At 42.2% G+C, this 20,793-nt stretch overlaps 1 protein-coding gene and 1 long non-coding RNA gene across 3 annotated transcripts in view; both read right to left on the bottom strand.

Annotated features, from left to right (window-relative positions):
• The window catches only part of TMEM132C (transmembrane protein 132C), a 218,977-nt gene that overhangs the window by 137,038 nt on the left and 61,146 nt on the right, over positions 1-20,793 (bottom strand). Inside the window, exon 2 of the mRNA XM_026114607.2 lies at positions 19,114-20,002. Within this exon, the coding sequence (XP_025970392.1) occupies positions 19,114-20,002 (889 nt within the window). The remainder of the gene's footprint in view (positions 1-19,113; positions 20,003-20,793) is intronic.
• Positions 4,186-4,959, bottom strand: LOC112991832 (uncharacterized). Of its 2 annotated transcripts, none has more exons than XR_003261361.2 (3): positions 4,697-4,959; positions 4,477-4,538; positions 4,186-4,383 (listed from the first exon to the last, which is right to left on the bottom strand). It is a non-coding gene; the product is annotated as an uncharacterized LOC112991832 (long non-coding RNA). The 2 variants fall into 2 exon arrangements; XR_003261360.2 differs by having other exon boundaries at positions 4,481-4,538.

Raw genomic sequence — 20,793 nt, 5'->3', positions numbered from 1 at the left:
TGTGAAAAGCACAGCCAGAGAGGATTCCTCCCTTACTGCTGCCCAAATGTTTTTTGTAACAGCCAACCAGTTTTAATAATGGTTTTCAGTAACTACAAACCTCAGATGGTTTCCAGCGCCCTGAACTCCACAGAAAGCATTTACAGTGTAGCCTACGACCAGGGCCCCCTGTCCTGCAGACCTTTGCGACATAGCATAATCGCTGAAAAAAGTTCCTTTTAATCACCTTGTCCTACTTTTACTTTCTATAAAAGCAACAATAAAAACATCTTTTTTATTAATAATCCCATTTTAAGCTTAAAATACAGCCAATAGGAGAGAATAAAAAATTACCTACTAAAGGCAGGAGTTGAAAGTCACAGCGCTGAAACTAATAAATACCATATTTATATAAGTATGTGTATATAAGTGTTTCAGGTTTCGTAAGATCCCCTTTGCCAAAAATGTGGCAGCTTTATTTGCTAGTCTCTGTGGGCAACGTTATAAGGAGTCAAAAGAAAACAAGTTTTCCTTTCAAATAAACTTGACCCATATATTTTAGACCTGTGTTTCCCTTTGAATCCTAGTGCCTCTTTGATGGTGCGCTACATATTTTTCCCTCTGTCACACGGCCTTCCCGGTTTCTGAAGCTAGGAATCCAAAGTCCTCTCTGCTCCTTCCCCACTTGCTTCAGGCAGGTTGCTCCAAAGCCTCTCCACTGGTTTGCACGCAACCTTCAGCTGCTGCACATCCATCATGACAATTTCAGAAAATCTTAATGGCAAACAACTCTACAGAGTGAAACAGGATTCGCCCCTGAGTTACTTGTGACACCTGGCACTTGTGTGTCCCCTCTTCCTGCATAGCAGTCGATGCATTTGTTCTTTTGTTCCAAGCTCTTCCTGTGTGGGAATTAGCTCTCACTATCCTCCTTTAGCTAGGATGAAGATTTTTTTTTTTTTAAGGTGTCTGAAAGATTTCTTGCCTCACTTAAGCTTATACAAAACTTCTGCATTAACAACATTCTTGTTATTTTAGAAATATCCCTGCCCATCTTAACATATTGGGTAACAGGGTGCAAAGGCATCATGCACTGAAGCATCCAACAAGACACAGGACCTTTGAATCCAGAAGTAGGAAGTTACCATAGTGGGTAAAAGGACTTTAACTCTTTGCGTGCAGGCAACAGCAAATTTACACTACTGCATAAGGCCCACCCAGCATGCAAACGGAAAGACTCACCCCATCAATGTACTCTAGGTCCATGATTATTTATGCCCCGTTTTTTTCTGCTAATGTATTTACTGACCTCCACCAATATGCATTTAACAGAAAAGCCGTGGTGGTGCTTTCACCAACGTACCTCTCCAGCAAAGCTGTTTCACTTCTGTTCAGCCTCTTTGTACTTCTGCCCTCACTAGTACTCTCGTATGAACAACTCTAAAGAGCAGTGAGTGTGCTGCTTCAGAAGTTATTTCTCTTTCTGGACATCTCGTTTTAATTATCTGTTTTTAACAGTATGACTAATTACTGTAAGAGGAGACTGTGATAATCCGGAATCAGAGTGCAACGTTACAGGCTACTAATCTTTAGCACAATTACTCAATTTCTGACCTGATCATGTCCTCACCGAAGTCAATGGAAGCTTTGACACTGATTTAAGTTGTCACGGGATCAGATTTTGGATCAATTTAAATCCACGCCATTAACTGCAACCTTTACATAGCATTTACATGCTTGAATGACTGAATTTTATGGTACTACCATACCAACCCAAAAAATCCTGCAGCCAAAATGGGTCAGACCATGAGGTCATTAGCCTGAACAAATTCCTATTAACATCTACAGTCTGAACATACACTGATTGCAACAGGACTAACACAGAGCACTTGATGAACGTGATTTTTACTGAGAATCAAGTTGATTATGCTTAATAAAAAGCAGAATTTTTCTCCTGTCTCCAACACTTCATCTATATATACATTTTGTCAATGTGGAAAGCTCACACCTGGGAATTTCATGGTTTCTAAAGTGAACATATGTGAAAAATATTTCTGGATGAACCTCCTTCTATTATTACAGCCATTTCAATGAACCTCAGAAAAATGGATGTTCCAGTGAGAGGAACCAGTATATTCTGAAATTCAAATCCATCATGAAAACACGCCAGTGTTTTTACTAATAAAAAAATGTTGTAATAGGGCAAAAAAGGTCCTAGTCAGGATCAAAGTGCCTGGTTCTGTACAAACATATCCCCAGACATTTTCCCCATTCTCCTATAGATAAAGTGCATGGAAGGAAGAGATACTAGTTAGATCTTGCATTGCAGGATGAAACAGGCAACTCTCAAGAGAGCTTCACCTTGCAACATAAACGAACATGGATATTCAAAATCAGTTACACGTGTCATCTAAAAGCTAAGCTTATTCCATTTCTCCAACATGCCAGAGGCTGCAAAGGAAGTTTACCTGTCTTTTATTGTTCTCCCAGTTTCTTCTCATTTCCCCCTCTTCTTTCTACACCTATGAGGCCAGATTGCCATTGACCTATGCATATGAACACAGAACACACCATAAATTTCTCTTCGTACAACCTTTGCACAGAGACTCAACGATCAGCTTTCAGATTGGAGAATGTGCAAATAGGGCCCAGAAGACCAGCTCTACAGAAGAAAGCAGAGCCCTCTTCCCTACCATCTGTGCTCACTCCTTATTAGGGTCACACACAGCAGCAGAAACCATTGGTCAAGGTGCAGACTGGATAGCTAAATATTGGCTTTCCCACCTATTTATACTAGGCAATCTAGGATTTCTCAGGAAAGATGATGCCCTCTGCATGCAGGACAGTGTAGATGCCTGGCAGATAGAAGGTTTTGTAAATGAACTCTGGCCATAGGGAAAGCAAAGACCAGCGCTTGTTAACCCAGCTAGATCTGTCCTCTGCTTACACACTTACTTGAGCTCAACACTTAAGTATTACATAGTATACTATTTGAGAATACAAAAATATCTTAACATTAGGCTAACTAGACAGTCATGCACTAATTCTTTGGCCATAATAAATTTTTATGCAGTAAGAAAAGCAGGAAAAAACCCCCAAGAAAACCTCAGTGATAAATGCTCCTGTTCATGGGGCTTTCACTAGCTGAGTTCAGAATGACAAATGAAAGACTTCAGATTCATTTTTTGTTTTCAATAAAAATCTTGTTTAACAGTGTCATGAATATTCATGCTTTTGGCCCAGCTCCAGATTAAGCAAGAAGAGCCAAATCAAACACGAAAACAACAGTCCACTCGGCTCCACAAAAGGAGGATGCATTGAATTTTCTATGCTAAAGTATACACTTACAAAAAAAAAAGCTACAAAACAAATATTGCTGTGACTGTGCTCAAAGGGAAATCAACTCCCCCTACACCAAAGGCAACCTCTTAGTACGATAAAACAACAACGTTGGGCAGTACTCACTAACTGATCCAAATCACACCACAGTCAGTAACGGGTCACGTGTGTACAGCCCAGAGTGCAAAGGCCGAGGAGCGGCTGGAGACGCACAACCCGGAGCAGCCTCGGGAGCCCGCTGGCTAAGCCGGGGGTGCTGCCCCGGCAGTGCAGCGGAGCGGTTTGAAAGGCGCTGAGTGCAGATCTTCCGCCCTGCACCCCACGCAGAGGGGCACAGTTATAAACATGCTCTCTATGGAGGCATTCTAGCAGCTGTCTGGTGGCCTCAAGCAGCCCTTGTATTTAGGCGGGTCAAGGACTGGATTTGCAACTAACACCAGTGCAGCAATAGGAGAGAGAGAATGACTCCTAGCATACAGTTTTTCCCTACGCCTTTGGGTACTTGCAGCTCTCTCGTGAGCTGGTTCAGTGATACAGTCCCAGTGTTGGATGCATGAGATGTGGAAATACCAAACGAGTGACAAATGAGTGCAGCCTGATCTAGTGGCACTGGGGATGGCATCCAAGGGTATCCTATTCCCTCACCCACTGCTTGAACCCTTACGCACTACCACTTGCACCAAGGGAGTATACTTATAGGTACATGATAAGCACGTAATACACGCTTGCTTCCATACAATAAATGATGAGAAAGGCAATTGTCTATAAAACTATTATTTTAGAAAAGTCAGAATAATTCTCACCATTATTATTTTGAAGCCTAACCATGTGGAAATGTGATATACAAACACTAGAACGCTGATAACATTCCGTCCCCTCTCATCACATGCTGCAAAGATATTATTACTCCAGCATAACAGAACCCAAGATGCAACAGATCAAACGCAAGTTTCGCATTGTGTTTAATCAGACAAGGGAAATTACAGCTCCACTCTCCATATTTCTCTCTTCAGTGAGAATGTAAGGAGTGGAAGGTGCTGATAAAGCAAAAAGCTGAATAGGCTCCTTAAAGGGAAAGAAAAGAAAAAGAAAAGTTTAGCCAAACAGAGAGGAATACATGAAAAATAAATCTCAATTCCCAACCCAACCAATACTTACTCACTTCTATTAATTTACTCATATCAGAATATAAAGCTCAACTGAAATGATCCCATCAAGATCTGCACAAGAAACATAGTAAAAGTTAAACATAAGAATTAAGGTTCAACTTAAAACAAGCTGGAAAAGCATCTCCTTGTCCCTCTACAGCATACAAAAAACAAAGCAAAACAAACCCCACATCATACAGCTGCTGTTTCCCAATCTCTACTCAACATACCCATGTCTGAGTGTTACACTGCTACAATGACTTCATACTTGTGCCTGTCAGAAAACCCTTTCTGAGTATATCTCAGAGCAGGGCAGGGGTCCTGGCAAACATTGCTCTGGAGCTCGTGACAACTATCTCAAGCACGTGCAGCTAGTGGTCAGTGAAGCCGTTTTCTAGGTTTGTGACCCATCAGAAGGCAGCGGTGCAGGCTCTTTGCTGGTGTAGCAGCAGAGACAGCTTTCCACGTGCATATACCCGCAGACCAGCTGGAGAAGGAGGAGGAGCTGTCTATTGCCCAATCAGTAACTAATGGAGTGTCCTGGACAGACTGTGACAAGCAGGAAATTGCAGATACCGTAGCAGAAAGAATCTGTGACACACGTCCAAGAACAGAAAGTTTTATGGTGATGCAGATGTGTGGCCAGAGCTCAATTCAGCCCACGTCTGTAATGATGCATTTACTCACTTGAGCTGGGCATCTCTACTCTACGTTATATGACCATCTCTGTTTTGGATCGCCTGTTTCTGAAGCGTTTTTCAAAACAGCGTGAAAACATAGCACTCCAAATTTCCTTTCCATCAAAGAAATATGATTATGCAAAGGCTCTTACCCACATGAGCAGTCTGGACTCTCAGAACCTGCCCCAAGGTTCTGGTAGGACTGTCCACATGAGTCTGCCTGACGATGTAAGGATTTCCAGGCTCAAACATCGCCCGGTTGCTTTTAATTTCAGGTGATAACCGAGATGTTTAGATCAGAAAACAAGCCAAATCTAGGTATTTAGCACAATCAGCTTTAGCTATCAGAGGTCAGGAAAACTCACTTAGAAAAGTGTTTCTTGTAAGATTCCAAGGGTGTTTTAAACTCTAGGCAACATACTTGGAAAGACACAACAAGCATAAATAGCCAGACTTTAGAATTTGCTGCCAACATCAACCCCGGTTCCACTTTTCTCCAAACTACCTATGTGGAATGAATTCCCACCAGACAATCTTTCCTGCTCTGAATGATGAAGCTCTAGAATGGAGCAGACAAAAGACAAGAGGTTTACCATTTTTTTCCCTCAAATCTTAAGAATATGCCCAGACTGTGTTAAATGCAATTTGTGTTCCTCATCTTTTATTTCTCTGTTCCAGAAAAATAAAAAGAGAAGAGAAATAAAACCAACAGATATCCACAGAATAAAAGCTTTTTTCATATTTTTTTCCTATATTTTTTTCATATTTTTTTTTCCTGAAGTGGTAACTGCAATTTTGAATATGACAGGTTCATTTACTTATACTAGTAAAGACTTGCTTACTACAGCCCTCTTGCATTTTTCCCCCTCTTCTTTCATGTTTCTGACTCTGAACCCATGGTGTTTGGCAACAAGACAAACTCTGGAACCAATGTAACTAACTGGGGCGGGGGGGGGGGGGGGAAATCTCTTCAGCACCATTTAAATGATTATCAAAATAAACACCCCTATCCACTGAGACATTTTAGTAGAGAAGGACACATGGATGTTCACTTGCTCTTGCCATGAATCTGTTAAATTTCCTCGTTAAATAGCTAGGATTTAAATTAAAAGACATAATGGAAATGAACAGCAGTGGGATATGTGGAGGCGGACATAATTACGCAACACAACAGGACAACCGCTGCCTTTCTGAACAATCAGCGCTTCCTAGAACAAGGAGTTCTTGACCATTTCCCATTCCCAGGGATCGCTCTTATATCCAGCCGAGATCTAGCCATGACTCACTCTCATGTAGCACTGTGAGAACAAGAGAGTTGTTGTGGCCCTTCCTTTTGAGCACTTCTACCTAATATCCCTAGCGTACATTGTTAAGCAAGGGACCCCAGAAGTGACTCCTTCTGGTATTAGCTTTAGTAACGTGGGAGGAAGGAATACTAGCCCCAAACTAGGATAATCAATAACATTTAAAACCTAGCTTTGTCATTCTCTTGCTTTAAAATAGCTACAAAAGTTATAGCTGATTCTTAACAAGTGAGTAAGCAATTAGATCCCTTTCAATAATGTTCATTAGAGTACATAGCACATTCCCACCTGAAGGATTTTTTTTTTTTTTTTTTTTTAGCATGATCTTAAGAACTGCACACTTAACTCTGGCCACAGCACATGTCAGGTGCAGTTAGACACAGGAACATTCTTTCTGCAGAACTGGGCTCACAGCTTCAATCCTGCAAGCACTTATATGCAGGCAGCCTTTTTAATGGGATTGTTCCCAGTACAATGGTCTATGAGACTAAATTGGGCTTGATTTTAGTGCAAGGTGGTGCAGACTGTTTCCCTCACGGGAAAACCTTGTAACACTTAATAGATATGAACCTAAGAGATCTATAAAGATGTTTAACGAGGTTCCATCTGAATTACTCTAAAAGCATACAGAATATAATACCAAACATGCAAGCCTCTTCTCGTAGATAAAAACTAGATTCTTTAAAACAAAGAGAGAACTGCTACATTTGTCATATAATGGAGCCAGGGAGCAGGGAGAGCCCTACCAACCTTGCAGGAAGGATTTTTCCAACAGGCTTTTTCCCTCCCGGAAGAACCAGCCCTAGCAGCAATCCCTGCATGCAGGTGGCACATGGGCTGCTCGGTGTTAGGACTCAAAGCAAATCACCCCCCCTCGCTGTGAAGGAGGAATGGTAACACGTAGCTCTGCATTTCTGTCAGTCCACCCAGCTTCTGAGGAAGTGGGTGGCAGAGCCTGCCTCTTCCTCATGGAAGGGACTGCGGCTGCCACGTCTTCATGTCCCTTGTCACAAGATGCTTGTTTGCTAAGGCAACGAAATAGAAATACTGACACAGGAAAAGAACGGCTACTCCCATCGTCAACATTCAGAAGAAGGATAGGAGGGATTTTGAACAACTGCCAAAAGTTCATGGGTTCAGTTCAGTTTCAGAACAGAATTGTTTAAGAGCAAAGACAAAGTTAACATGTCTCATCTGCTATTAGATCCCATTTCCTTTAAACACTCAACACACAGTCAGAGACTGTTCCCACCCTGAAGTATTTGAAACCTAATTAAACATGAGTAGGAGAGAAAATAGAGTTGAAGTAGGCGACATAAGATTATGCAGGAGTTGAAAAGTAATACTAGTTTTATGCCAGGTCACGAGACTTTCAGTTTATTGCTCTCTAACCACTACAGTCAAGATGTATTTGCACAGCTATGGCACCCATTAGGATCACTGCTGGAATCTGTAAATGATGAATAAAAAGAACATATTACAGTGGGTTTTATGTCAATGTTTACTTCAAGCACAAAACAGAAACAGTTCTACCACAGCAATGGACAAAGTACCCATCACCTGAGATGCTATGAAAATATGACAGTCGTAACTTTGGTGACATGGAGAGATGAGGCATATCTAATTTCTGAACAACTCTTCAGGATTTCTTTGAAGTTCTTTTGGAAAACTAATACTAAAATTCACCAGCTGTTACTGTCTATAGCCAGCAGATAAAATCTTTGCTTAACCATGTCACTATTTCTGCCCAGGGTTAATTACAAGAGTGTTGTGTAATCGTTTTGAGACCGATAACAAGAGAAACGTTCTTAAGCAGTACCCTAGAGTCTTAGAAAATGGAGATTACACATCCACTTCATGATTTCTGGCCAGGCTAGACTGCTGTTAGCAATATCCTTAGCAGGGCTCCGTACAGCTTGATTGAAGATACTAACACTTCACAGAAGTCACTGGGGGATTGCTTCGAAGCTCAATGTCACCTAGCTCGGACCCTAACAGAGATAAAACCACAAGGTTTCTGTGACTTCCCTCCAGAGAGTCTGCTGTGAAGTTGAGCTCATTAGATGTGGAAACACCACATTCACATGTCATCATGAGCACAGCAGTATCTGTCACGAAATCAACGTCCACGGATGGACTGTCAAGGATCCAGGTCACATACTTGAGTGCTGTGGTGCTACCTGCAAGGCTGCGTGACCCTCCCGACACTGCAGCTGCCTCGTGCAGCACTGCCTGCCTTCTCTTCTCGCACAGGCCCCGAGCCCCTCTGCTCAGTCCAGCTCCGTCCTTTTCACAACGTATGAGGAGTCAAACGAACTAAGACTCCGACACCATCCTTTTTCATCTATCATCTAAGAAAACAGTATTATAAAATACGCAAGTGTGCACTGTCCGCTATCATTGTCATCAACAACAGACAACCAACATCGACCAAGTACCTACAAAGAAAAGCGTTTGGCTGTTCCCTTCTACTGCAAAACTGGAATGAGGCTGCTAGAGAAAAGCAAAGCTGGTGCTAACGTGGCTGCTCGTGAACGTCGCAGAACCCGCAGGGATAAAAAGCAGCCTGAAGCTTGTGAATATTCTCATTAGCTTCGACAGGACTAAATTTAGATAAGTTCCTAAGTGACGGGCTCCCACTGTGGGTTGGTGTTTCCTTTCTATAGGAAGAGCTTTCTGTGCAATCAGGCCTTTTTCTAAGCTAGACATAACCTCAAGCAGAAAAATATTTTTGTTGCTACTGGTGGTATTTCTACAACCTGCTGAGGCCAAGACACACCAAGTGAGTCAGTGACTGCAGTAATTAACATCACAGCACCTAATTTTTAAAAGCTACAGCAAAGCTCAGAATCCCACAGGAGCAGCCATGCGATGCATATGAACACTTAGTTCCCTCAGAACGGAATCCACAAATTCCCAATACACCACAAAAGGAAGCCCCCAGGCTGGTCAGCAAAAACACTGAAGATGGATTTGTATCTTAATGCCCTTTCTTAGGCTCAGCTGTCTTCCCCAGCACTCATGGGGCAAAGTCATACCACACTTAGTACGACTTTATGGTCTAGTAGGTCGCTCTTATCTGTGAGCCTGAGTTGTGACTCACGATGCACAAACCGGTGTTCTGTCTAACGACTCGTCAAGGGGGGGGTTGAGGAACCGAACTCCAGACTTTGGTGTTTAAGTACCACTTCAAATGCATATTCCCTCTAATGAGTCACTTTTGTATAAGAGACTCAGTCTCATAGCACTTTGGAAACCAAGGCTTACGTCTCAGAACCAGAGCTCACAAGGAAAAGCAAACCGTTTAAAGCAGTCTGACAGCTGATAATGCAGAGGGTTACGGCACAAAATGCTCTCTTGCCCCCCCCCCTTCTTTTCCTTCAAGATATGTCTTATTCCTCAAGTATTTTCTCTAGTCTTGCTGATCTAAGCAGTGATTTGAAAACCTAAAGGCATTTGTTGGAGCTGATTAGACTGCTAATGTAAATTAACCCCCTGGCAGCTTTGTTAATAGAGACATTTTATAACACACCAGGAACCAGAGAAGCAAACCAATACAGTGAATATCCTTTTAACCCACTCTGATCTAAACTATAGATTAATCAGCCTGTCGGTGCACTGAAAGGTCCACGGAAATGCAACTTTCCTGCAGAGGGAATATTACACACAGCACGACACACCTCTCTGAAGAGGCAGACATGCAGAGCAGCATGGGGTTTCAAGGCAGTATAGAGCACCCCAAAGGGGTCCCAAAGGAAACAGCAACACAGCTGGAGTCAAACGCTTGGTATGTCATAGGAACGCTCAGTATCCTGTAAAAATGAACTCCTAAGACTAGATCAGCAGTTCCCATTGTCCCCATGCCTTTTGCAGAAGTTTTAACTGCAAAGTGCCATAAGAACTTTTAAACAATTTAAGTTTGTTGTGTATGTGGTGACCCTACTGAGGAGGGAGAGCCCACCAAAACAGAAACTGCCATCAATGTGATGCTTTCTGTCAGAAATAATGAGCTCCACAAATGCCAATAAAACAACAGGGATGAAACCACCAGATTTTAGAGTTCTACTGGGTCAGGTCCCTATTCTTGGACTGCCCTACTGCCGCCCCCACCAAAAAAATCTCCCCCAAAACCTTGAGCTATGACTTGCTGATGTCCCTGCCAGTAGCACTCTGGCAAGTCGCTATTGCTTTTACAGCTTTAACAGATGCACCAAGTTTTAAATCCTTTGGATACAGCTTTTCTCAGGGATACTCGTTTCCATTTGGACCATCAGGCTTGCACGCTTTGCTGCTTACGGCGGCCTTAGAGCCCCCCAGCCCAGCAGACAAGCACACGGAGGGCTCCCAGGAGCCTCCCTAATGCATCAGAACACAGCCTGCTCCAGGCGGCCAGAAAACATCCTCCCTGTTAAACCAAACCCCACTGCCAGTAGTATGAGATTTCCCTCCCTACTGTTAGCTGGGGAGAGCCAGGGTTTATACAGAATGATCTCTTAATGAGCCACCATTGTTTCTAATTAGGCAAGTAACCAAGGATTTAATTAACTGGTGTAACTTGAGTTACGCAAGTGGCTAATAGCCTACTTAGAAATTAAGCAGAGGTACCTTATCTCATCTTTAAGTAGCCTTGCACAAGCCCAGGCTTTTTGGAAAGGTCGGACAGAGCAGAAGCTAGCAGGAGGCATATCGTACCTTAGAGTCATATCTCTGAACAGAAGGAAAAAAGCCAGGGGTGCCAGTGGGCATTTAAACAGCACATGCTGCAGCACTTCTGGAAAAGAAGCCAGAAATGATTTCACTGCTTTGCTGCAACTAGAGGGGATGGGAAGGGGAACTACTTACAGGAGGCGATTTTAACAAGAGGCCTCAGTATAATGTTTTTAAAACTCAAATATGCACCTAAATTTGCCAAAAGTTAACCCAGAACTTCAGCTTCAGCACTTGATGCACCATCTATAGCAACTCTCTGGCTGACTGCTGATGCAATAGTTTTGTTTTCTGCTATTTACAGTCCTCCCCCTGCAATGGCCCCCATTAAATTTCTTGTACTTTTCCAATGAGCAGACTAGCGAAAAGATTTTAAACTTAAATGCCCGAAGTGTAAAAAACCACATGTGTTTTACTGAGCACTTCAGGTTTGTCTGTGCTCTGCTAAACGGATTTCATGTCTTTGTCAGGGTTCCTGGTTATGTGACAGGCAACACCTACATGGTCGTAGCTGCAAGCTATCAAGTGGATATGGCCCTGCATTTGGCTCAAAGAACCCACAGATTTAAACAAAGCACACTCTGTGTACATGCCTGCTTTCACCGTATAAAGAACATTCCTACCAGAGTGACACTACTGATAAGTCAAGCCTTACAAGACTTCTGTGTGATAGCAAGTCCGCTTTACAGATAGCTAATTAAGGTGTTAAGAATAGTGTTATCAAAAGGGAGTCTATAACATTTGATTCTCAGTGCCAAGTACTCAGGGTCTAGTTTCCATGGACTCCTGCACTGCTGGAGCTCATCTCCTCAACGTCCTGAGATCCCAGGTGGACCCTGGCTCACTGGCTGCAGAGCTGTGCTCCAGTGATTCATTCATCGGTGGTCAGGAAATCGCTTTCAAAGCACGGAAGAGAGACTCAGTCTTCTAACAACAAATCCAGAGTTTATTCTCAATGCTAAAGGGTACTTTGCATAGAAGATGTCAATGGAATCATTGAGAAGGTCTCTCAAGCACAGCCTTTTTAAAGGCTTTTAAGGAGGGTCAAGAGAAAGGTGCCTGTCTTCTCTTCTCTAGGTAGCTTCAATTTTAAATCAATAATCAGTTCCTTTCCAAACTTTACCAAACCTTGCTGACTGCTACCACGGACTCAAGTGAGCTCTTCACCTCTTCATTTGTCCTGGTGAGAAGCACCTTTTCTCAAACTCTGTTTAAAAGACATCCTCACCAATTTATCATTTTTGAGAATGAGTCACTTGTTTGGAGGACCCAGCTGTCTCTGGATATGACACACTAATGTCCATGAGAAGTGCCTGCTAAGGGCTAATGAAATTTAACTGGAGTGTGATACCGTTCTCTCAATATGACATTAACAAAACCTATATGAGGAGACACATACCATACGTACCATGACTGAGTCTGTCATGTCCTGCAGTAAATGACAGACTTAGCAGGACTTCAACAGACCATGTCCCCATTGCCTGCTGAACCAGAATATAAAAGATGATAGCACACGATTGCTATTAATTTTTAACCAGGCATTTATCTTGCAGAAATCTTAACGAAACACTTGCAAAGTGCTACCACACTTTGTCACTCGCAAAAACAGTAATACCCGAAGTGTAACAACTCTTGTATGATTTACTGTCACTTTACATCCCCTACGGGGATCTGAGGCTGACTCTACTGAATGCTACATACAAACCAAGGCCCAGTCTCTTCTCTGAACTGTGTATAGTACAAACAAGCAACCTGAGAAGAAGGTGAAGACAGAACAGGGACAAGATGATGTGCCCAAGGTCACACTGTAAATCCTAGACAGAAGCAGGCAGAGAATCCAGGTCTCTTGACTTCCTAATTAGTGCACAACAGTGACTAGACCACCATCTTTCTTTTATTAACCTGTTCCATAATTTACCTGTAGCTCAACTGCTACTATTCATTTTATAGAAGGGATATCTGAAAATTCAATAAGGATGAAAGTTTCACAAGGCTGAGCATCAGACAATTAAGCATATAAATCCTTCATCATGACCCAAGCAGTAATCCATAGTTCTGAATGCTTCTGCAAGCCAGCTCTGACCTAGCACCTGATTTTATGGGCCTATCCAATACCATAAAATCACTGGGAAATTTCCTTTGATGGTCTGAAAGATTAGGGAAGAGTTTCTTCAGTGTCTCTGAACCTTTATTATAGGTTCATTTCTGAGACCACTACCTTAAATGACTATTTCAACTGAACAGTGAATTACTTTAACTTTTCAGTTTTGACTTCATAATAATTGACTTTACTGAAAAAGAGACAAAAAAATGTGAATAGAATACTCTGAAAAACCTTAAGCAGCAAGTTTACATTTTGTTTATTCAAGATGGAAACATGAATGGAGAGATTCTATCTTAAATGAGAACAAATGACAGTTTGCTACCCAGACTGCCTGAGATGTACACTTTTTTTTCTACAGTATAAAAATTCACTAGTGAAAGATAGTTTTATCTGTGCCTCAGAATACAGAATGCATGTTTACAGAGAAGGTTTAAGGTAGAGTAAAAGGAAGTCTAGCATTCAGAGACTGCCTGTTATTTTTTATATTCATGTAATAGCTAAAGCTGTGGGTCTGGATTTCTGAAGATCACATCTACTTTTCAATTGGAAATGGAACATGAAACAATGAGACAACAGAAGCAACTTCTAGGGCTTCAGACTCCTTTCTCTTCAGATGTGGAATGAATTGCTTTTGTGCTTAGATGTTTCCTAACAATAGTGAAATCACTTTTAAATATTTAAAGTACTGCAGAGGTGCGCATAGGAAGTGAAAAACATTTTGCTGTCATTCATATCTGAAGACACACATGTACACCCAGATGACTGTCCCACCAAATCATTCTGCCCTTCTTCATTGCACTCTGAGCTCTATTAGATTTAAAATACGGAGCAGTAAAAAAAAAACCCACACTCTTCAAAGATTTCACAGTTGGAAATCAACATTCCTTTTACTGTGGAAAATAGGTACCTGGGACAATTTGTCCCAAATTATGTGTTAAACACAAAATGCAGAGTGAACTCAAGCTCTGCTTTTGGTCTCCTGCATTCTGGTTGAGCTTCAGCGTCAGCCAGTCATTACCATGTCCTTTTCATTTGCAGACAGTGGCGCTAGTACATTTCAGCATTAAAAAATGATAAACAATTAGCATAGGTAAATCTCAGGCTATTAAGGACTATTTCATAATAATGTAAGATTAAGATGTCAGTATCTAAAATTCAACAATAATTGCTTGCAAACATTATTTTTCTTTCTTTAACACACAACAGGAAGAGCAGCTCAGGGCAGGGCTGAGCACAGACCACTCCTCTGAGCAGTTTGCTCCCTAGGGAGGCTCCAATAGCTCTTCCATGCAAAACAGGCAAAGTTACTGCTGGATGTCACCCCTTTCCATGACTGGTTTCTCCAGAAGAGCTGTCTTTGAATCCTCGAGACTCACAAACAAACAGTACACCGACGTTGTGACCACCATTTCTCCTAGCTACAGCTATTCTTTAGTGCTACTCTGTGCATATCTTCCTCTAGGTTTTCAGCTGTTCTTCATACTACCTAACTGCTGCCAATACTCCTCAGGAACTGACATATAAAGCTGCCTCAGCTGATTGGTTTAATAGCTTTCCTCACTGCATTTATCCTTTATCCTTCTTCCAATCTGTAGATTCATTATCACTACTAATTATCCATTGTCTTGGGTTGATTTGTTTGCTGGACAAAGGTAATTCAGTAACACCATTTACAAACCACAACCCTTCAGGAACAATGAAAGTTGCACTGCAAAATCTGTAATTAATAATCCCAAGTGGACAAAAAGTATCAGCGTTTTTCACTCCTTTTCTCTAAGCAGGATAGATGATAACTTCATCCCCTTTCCCTCTACTTATCCTGCTCAATACCTACCATAAAGCGGGTTATCTAGCGGTTCGGCACCTTCTACAGTAAGTTAGAGATTAGCTGCTGCCCAGCAGTGTAACCTAAAACACTTAGCACTCCCACATCTTTTGCTTTGGCCCTGGGCTATACAGCACTCTGCCAGATCAAACGTGGTACATCACGCCCTGGAAAATGGATGGAAGGATCCTTTAATAATGTAGGTGGAAAAGCAGAACTACAGAACAAAACCAGCTATGCACACAGGCCAACCTTTTCAAAGCTGCCTAATGCATTTAGCTGACAAATTCCTCAGTACTACAGATAGGAATTGAATGGCCAGCTTCCCAGTTACCTATGAATAGCTCAACCACAGCATATACACGTAGTTACATGTTATTTTTTGAAAGTTAAACTCACAAGACTAGTCTGTTTTCAGTATGGTTATGATTTTTCCCCCTTATCTGTAGCATGACATGCGTGAGGGAAGTTCACAGGAGCATTCAAGAACAGGATCTTGCCCTTAAGGATTTTTCTATCTAATCCTTAAATATACTCAAATGATGACTCAGAAAAATCTGTATTTACAAAAATGGGTGAAATGACAATCAGCCACTGTAGTTCTGCTGAAGCCAGAAGTGTTAATTTATGGCAGCTCTGGGAAGAACACAGAAGACATAAGTGACCTACAGTTTAAATATTATTATTTTCTTGGTGGATCTTACTATCTAAAGAAAAGTTATAATGATGCTACATTTCTTCTGTTCACAATCTACCCAACTGCTAGAGGTAAAAGGAATTTTCTTGACTGAGCAGTCGCCATCTCTCTTTTAGGGGCCCTGAAGTCCCTCCCTATGGTAGGAATGCAGCACAACTCTTTTTTTCATTTCTTAAGTTCTCTTACCTACTTTTCCATTCAAGCTACTGCTGATAATATATGGCAAATCTGGAACCCCTTCCATCAGAGGAAATCAAAGTCTTTGAGGAATAGGACTGAAACAGGCTTCACATTCCTGAGAAGAAAGGCATACCATCAAATTTTCTACTTTATGTAGAGAAAAACAACCATAAAGACTCAAAGATCACCTGGCAGGCCAAGGACAGGGCCACAAACAGAATCTATAACCTACAACCTACCAATATTGCTTGAACCACTTCACGACAGCCCCTGACGCAAGAGGGGGAGAACTCTCTGTATATTGAGATGGTGTTCCTACTGCGGTAATGCACTACGGTGCATAATTCGGCCTTACTTCCTGCCGTATTAGTCATTCTCTTTGACTTTACTGGTGTTCTTGGGCTGATAAATTTATGGATACAGTAATGGGATTCTGAATTAAGATACAATTTAAGAACACAGTTTCAATTCCAATGATTTGTGGATATGAGGTCATTTAGACCAGTCTACTTTACTTTTGCCAGAGAAGATTTGTAGCTACTATTCCTCCCCCACCCACAAGCAATGATCACATGCTGTTTGCTTCAGCACTATATGTTGCAATACTTCAATGAAAAATATACAAGAAGCAGAAAATAAACAACCCCACTATGCCTGAGGATAATGTGTGGTGTGTTTTCCTTTAGGATGATTAAATGTGAACACATGTCATAGGATGTAGGGGTTGCTCTGCCAGGAACTCATGAATATTAGAGCGTACAGCCCTCTATATAACCAGGCAAATGGCCACAGAGAAGGTTAAAGCAGCCCCTAGGCAGGCACAGCATGTGCACTGGCCACTTTCTAGCTGCTGTTTTTGCTCGACTTTTTTTTCCTGTATAGGCACTTTATGGATTCCTGGTTCAAACTCTACACTCATTTACACCAAGAAGGTTTCACTGAAGACAACAGATTCCTACTGCAGAACAGGAAGCTGAGCTTGACTTTGCCAGCCTTTCCCCAGCCCTCATCCAGTAAAAACACAAAAGAAATCTCAGCAGGTGACAGAACGGGCTGCACAGTTCATGCCTCGGCAGACAGTGCCACACTGGTTTCACCAGCGGGTATTAGCTCTCGCTTCCTCCTGCGGTGTCAGGTAGATGGTTAAAACCATCCCCATTCCTCTCTCACAGACTTACCCTCCTGCACCTCACCAGAGCGTCCACCTGATGCCTGAAAAACTGTACAGATCACCACCTTTGGTAGAAATAAGGGACTAACATGCCTGCAAGACAAAGTTTTCAAAACTGATGATTGCTTTGGAATATCTCCCACTGCTTTTCTTCTCTTTGGTGGTGGAGAGAAGGGAGAGAGAGGAATACGCACACTGAACAGTGCTGATTTCTTCAAAGCGAGTCAACCTTCCGCTACGTCTCAAGACAATCACCACCTTCCCACCCCAGCTGGAAGCAGGCAAAAGCCATCTTCTTTTGAATCCTTGTCTCTTCAGCCTCTTGTTCTTGTGTCTGACTCAAAGTAATTTTTGCCTGCTTTTGGCAAAAGGGCACATCAGCAAGGGAATGTTGCCTAAGCTCTGCGTTTATGATAACATGGAACAGTAGATAAACTAACAAATGTCAGATTATTCACTTCAAATAAATCAGCATCACTTGTTCCCAAAACCAAAGTCAATCCAGTTTGTCCATAATAGTAACTCACGCAGGCAACTCCTGCTGTCCCACATTACCATTTCTGTCCGCTGTACCTCTCAGCATGCAAACGATATCCTCGCCTAGGCAGTCAGATTCATTTCTGAGCAAAGACATACATCACCAGATTTCAACAAGCTTGTTTATCTCCAACTCACTTTTCAGGAAGATAAAAGACAGCAACGCGCAGCTCTTCAAAGGGTGATCCCCTCTCCCATCCACCCAGCAAACACCCCAGTTCATTGCCTTCAGATTTTTTCTTTCACCACAGCTGCGCTTGTTATGTGGAAAACTATTCCGTCTCCACTATTTTGTGAAAAAGGATTTTCAATAAAAGATAAGCAACACAGTCAGAAAAGACTCTTCTCTATCGGAGGTTTCACTCAGTAAACAGGTGTCTGGCAGATTATCTCACCAACTTAACCAAAGCTGCAAACATCAGAATGATTCTGGGATGACTAAAATCCCCCTTTTTTAAAATAAAAGCCTTTTATCTGCCAAGCGACACTTCCTGTTCTAAAGGCTATTCTCCTCGGTAGTTGTCAACTGTGTATTAATCTAATTCATATGAGCCTTAGAAATAAATACTTTCATGTGCAGAATCTTTTGGGAAACTCTGGTTCCCTGGGGCTTTAAAGAGCAATTGTTGCTTATCACCGTGGAAATTTTCCTTGAATTTAAAGCCTGGTAACCAGAAAAAAAAGATACATCAAATATTTCAGTGATTAACAAGTTTTCCAGTCTTTGTCATCCTCAAAGGATTTTCATCTGATTTGTAGGGAAACTGCTGAAGTAGAAAATGAAAGGAAACTGAGCTGACCCAGCAAGGCAGTTCTTGTTCCCAGGTTCCCTTTTGGCACTCCTTTCCAAAATAATGGCACTTACTTCTAACAGTCCCTTACAATCAACAGCAATATCAAACACATTAGACCTTATTTTAATGGGTATATGTGCTGCCAAAAAGACAAATGCTACTTAAACACAAGTAGATAGTTAACCCCCCTCCCGCCAAAGGGTTCTCAGAACCAAACCACTCTGTGCAGGAGAGGCAAAGCACTGCCAGAGCACTTAAGAGAAAAGCAGGTAACTGAAGTTTTGCTATGTTTAAACTCTGCGCCTGTGCAATAAAAAGCTGATTTAAAAGGTCTGTAAAGCAAAGAACTATTCTGGTGCTTTACTGTCCGTTGTACCATAGAAATGGCCCCACTAAGGCAGTGAATTGTCATGGTTTGTATGTTGTTGCAGAACATAAGCATGTGTTAAATGGAGTGTATGTTAAAAACTTCCTAGTGATGGAGGCTTTCAGCCTGTTTCACAGTGTCCAAGAGTGGGAAAAAAATGGATTTCAGTGCCTAGGATCATCCTTCAGTGTGGAAGAACCCCAAGCTGCTTGAGATCCATCCCCCACCCCCAACATGTGTGTGCTCCCATGTTAGGAAAGGCAAAAAACAACCTACCATACCTGAGTATGAACTGATCCACCGTAGAGTTGTTGGCGATTGTCACATAAACATTCACAACCTCTCCTTGTTTGACAGGCTTTGAGGGCAACCAGATGACAATATTACTGTCCAGCCGCAGCTCCATAAGCTGAGAAGTCTCCTGGCCTCGATAGAGGCTGACAGATCCGATCCTCTGTAAGTGGGACATGGTTTCATCCATGCCATCTTTTCCTGGCCGGATAGCATTGCCCTTCCTTAAATCCTCAGCGGTACACTCCCCCTTCTCATCTCCCGGCTGGATAGTGTAGTAAAGCTCCACAGGGCTCCCTTCAAACTGATCCGGTGCCTTCTTACGGCCTGCGACAACCGTGGGGGGATTAAACCAGCTCAGCAGGAGTTCCAGCTCTGCCACACACAACCCCAGGTCCCCTTTCAGCCTGCAGCTGCCTCTGACTTCCCGCGTCTCTCGAAAGGCAAACACCCGCAGGCAGGGCAGCCGCTCCGTGGTGCTATAGTCATCCCAGTCCCTGCCCACAATGTAGAACAGGATCTGGACTTTGGGCTTGCTTGGGTAAATCTTGTCACTCATTATGTAGGCCTTAAGTTTCCAGTTATAAGTAAACTTGTTGGTAGGTCCAAAAAAGCTGGAAGTTAACATTAGATCCTGGGGCACGACTTGTTCAATGGAAAAAGGTCCATAACTGGCATTTAATATAGGTGGCCTCTTGGCTTTATATGGGAAGAATGATTCCACCCTGGACTGCAAACTGGAATTTCGCATAAAGTCCTGGTTGGCTTCTTTGAGAAAGAAAGATGTCTCGGCACTGAAGATCCGATAGCTCACAGGTAGGTATGTTGGTAATGAAGAAAATCTCTGCATATTGTCCAAGACCCCTCGACTCTCTGTCACTAATAAAAGAAAAGGTTATGTGCGTTAGATCAGAACTGCTTACAGGTTCAAAAGAATATTTACTGTAACTTTAACGATGCTACCTGATTAGTTGGGGACCAGTACAATTTAATGCAAAAATGTCTACAGTGCAGTGAAATGCTTAACTAATATGCAGCTAACATTCTTCTGTGTTACATACCAGAAAGAAAAACTGATGCAGACATTGGTGCTACCTTGCATTTATCTATGAGAGCATCTGTCATGAATATGCACATACAGACACACAGCTGGTACATAGAAAGGGCTGTTCGTAGCATGATCAGCTATCCATAATTCATTTAGAGTTGCATATCCACTGCAGCGGTGCTTGGGTGCAATGGCCGAATACGGAGCTTTGCTCTAACACAGCAACATCACTCTGTTGGACGAATAGGCTTCACTGGAGAAATATTCACTGAATACTTTATTGCCTGTCACCTGGATGAGAAATAGATGGGCTACTTTTCACTTCTATTCAACGTCTCACCTCCCTAACAAAATTTCAGACAAACATGCGAGTTTGCACACACCGATTCTCTGTTAGGGACTGGCCACAAATCAGCAGCTCCAAAGAAAGTCTCCCAAAAGCAATTCCATAAATACACAGGGTGTCTTTCAAGCCACCTGTGCTCACTTTCTCCACTCTTCTCCTGGCCACACCACCCCCTTAGATTTCCACTCACTTAGAAATTTCCCTCCTGCTTTTTCAATCTTTCTGTTCAGTTAGAGCACGCATAAGGTGGTCAAGTGCATCGGTAAGGTCTGCTGA

The sequence above is a fragment of the Dromaius novaehollandiae genome, chromosome 17 (assembly GCF_036370855.1).
Source record: "Dromaius novaehollandiae isolate bDroNov1 chromosome 17, bDroNov1.hap1, whole genome shotgun sequence".
Lineage (NCBI taxonomy): Eukaryota > Metazoa > Chordata > Aves > Casuariiformes > Dromaiidae > Dromaius > Dromaius novaehollandiae.
This window is presented reverse-complemented; position numbering and strand designations above follow the sequence as displayed.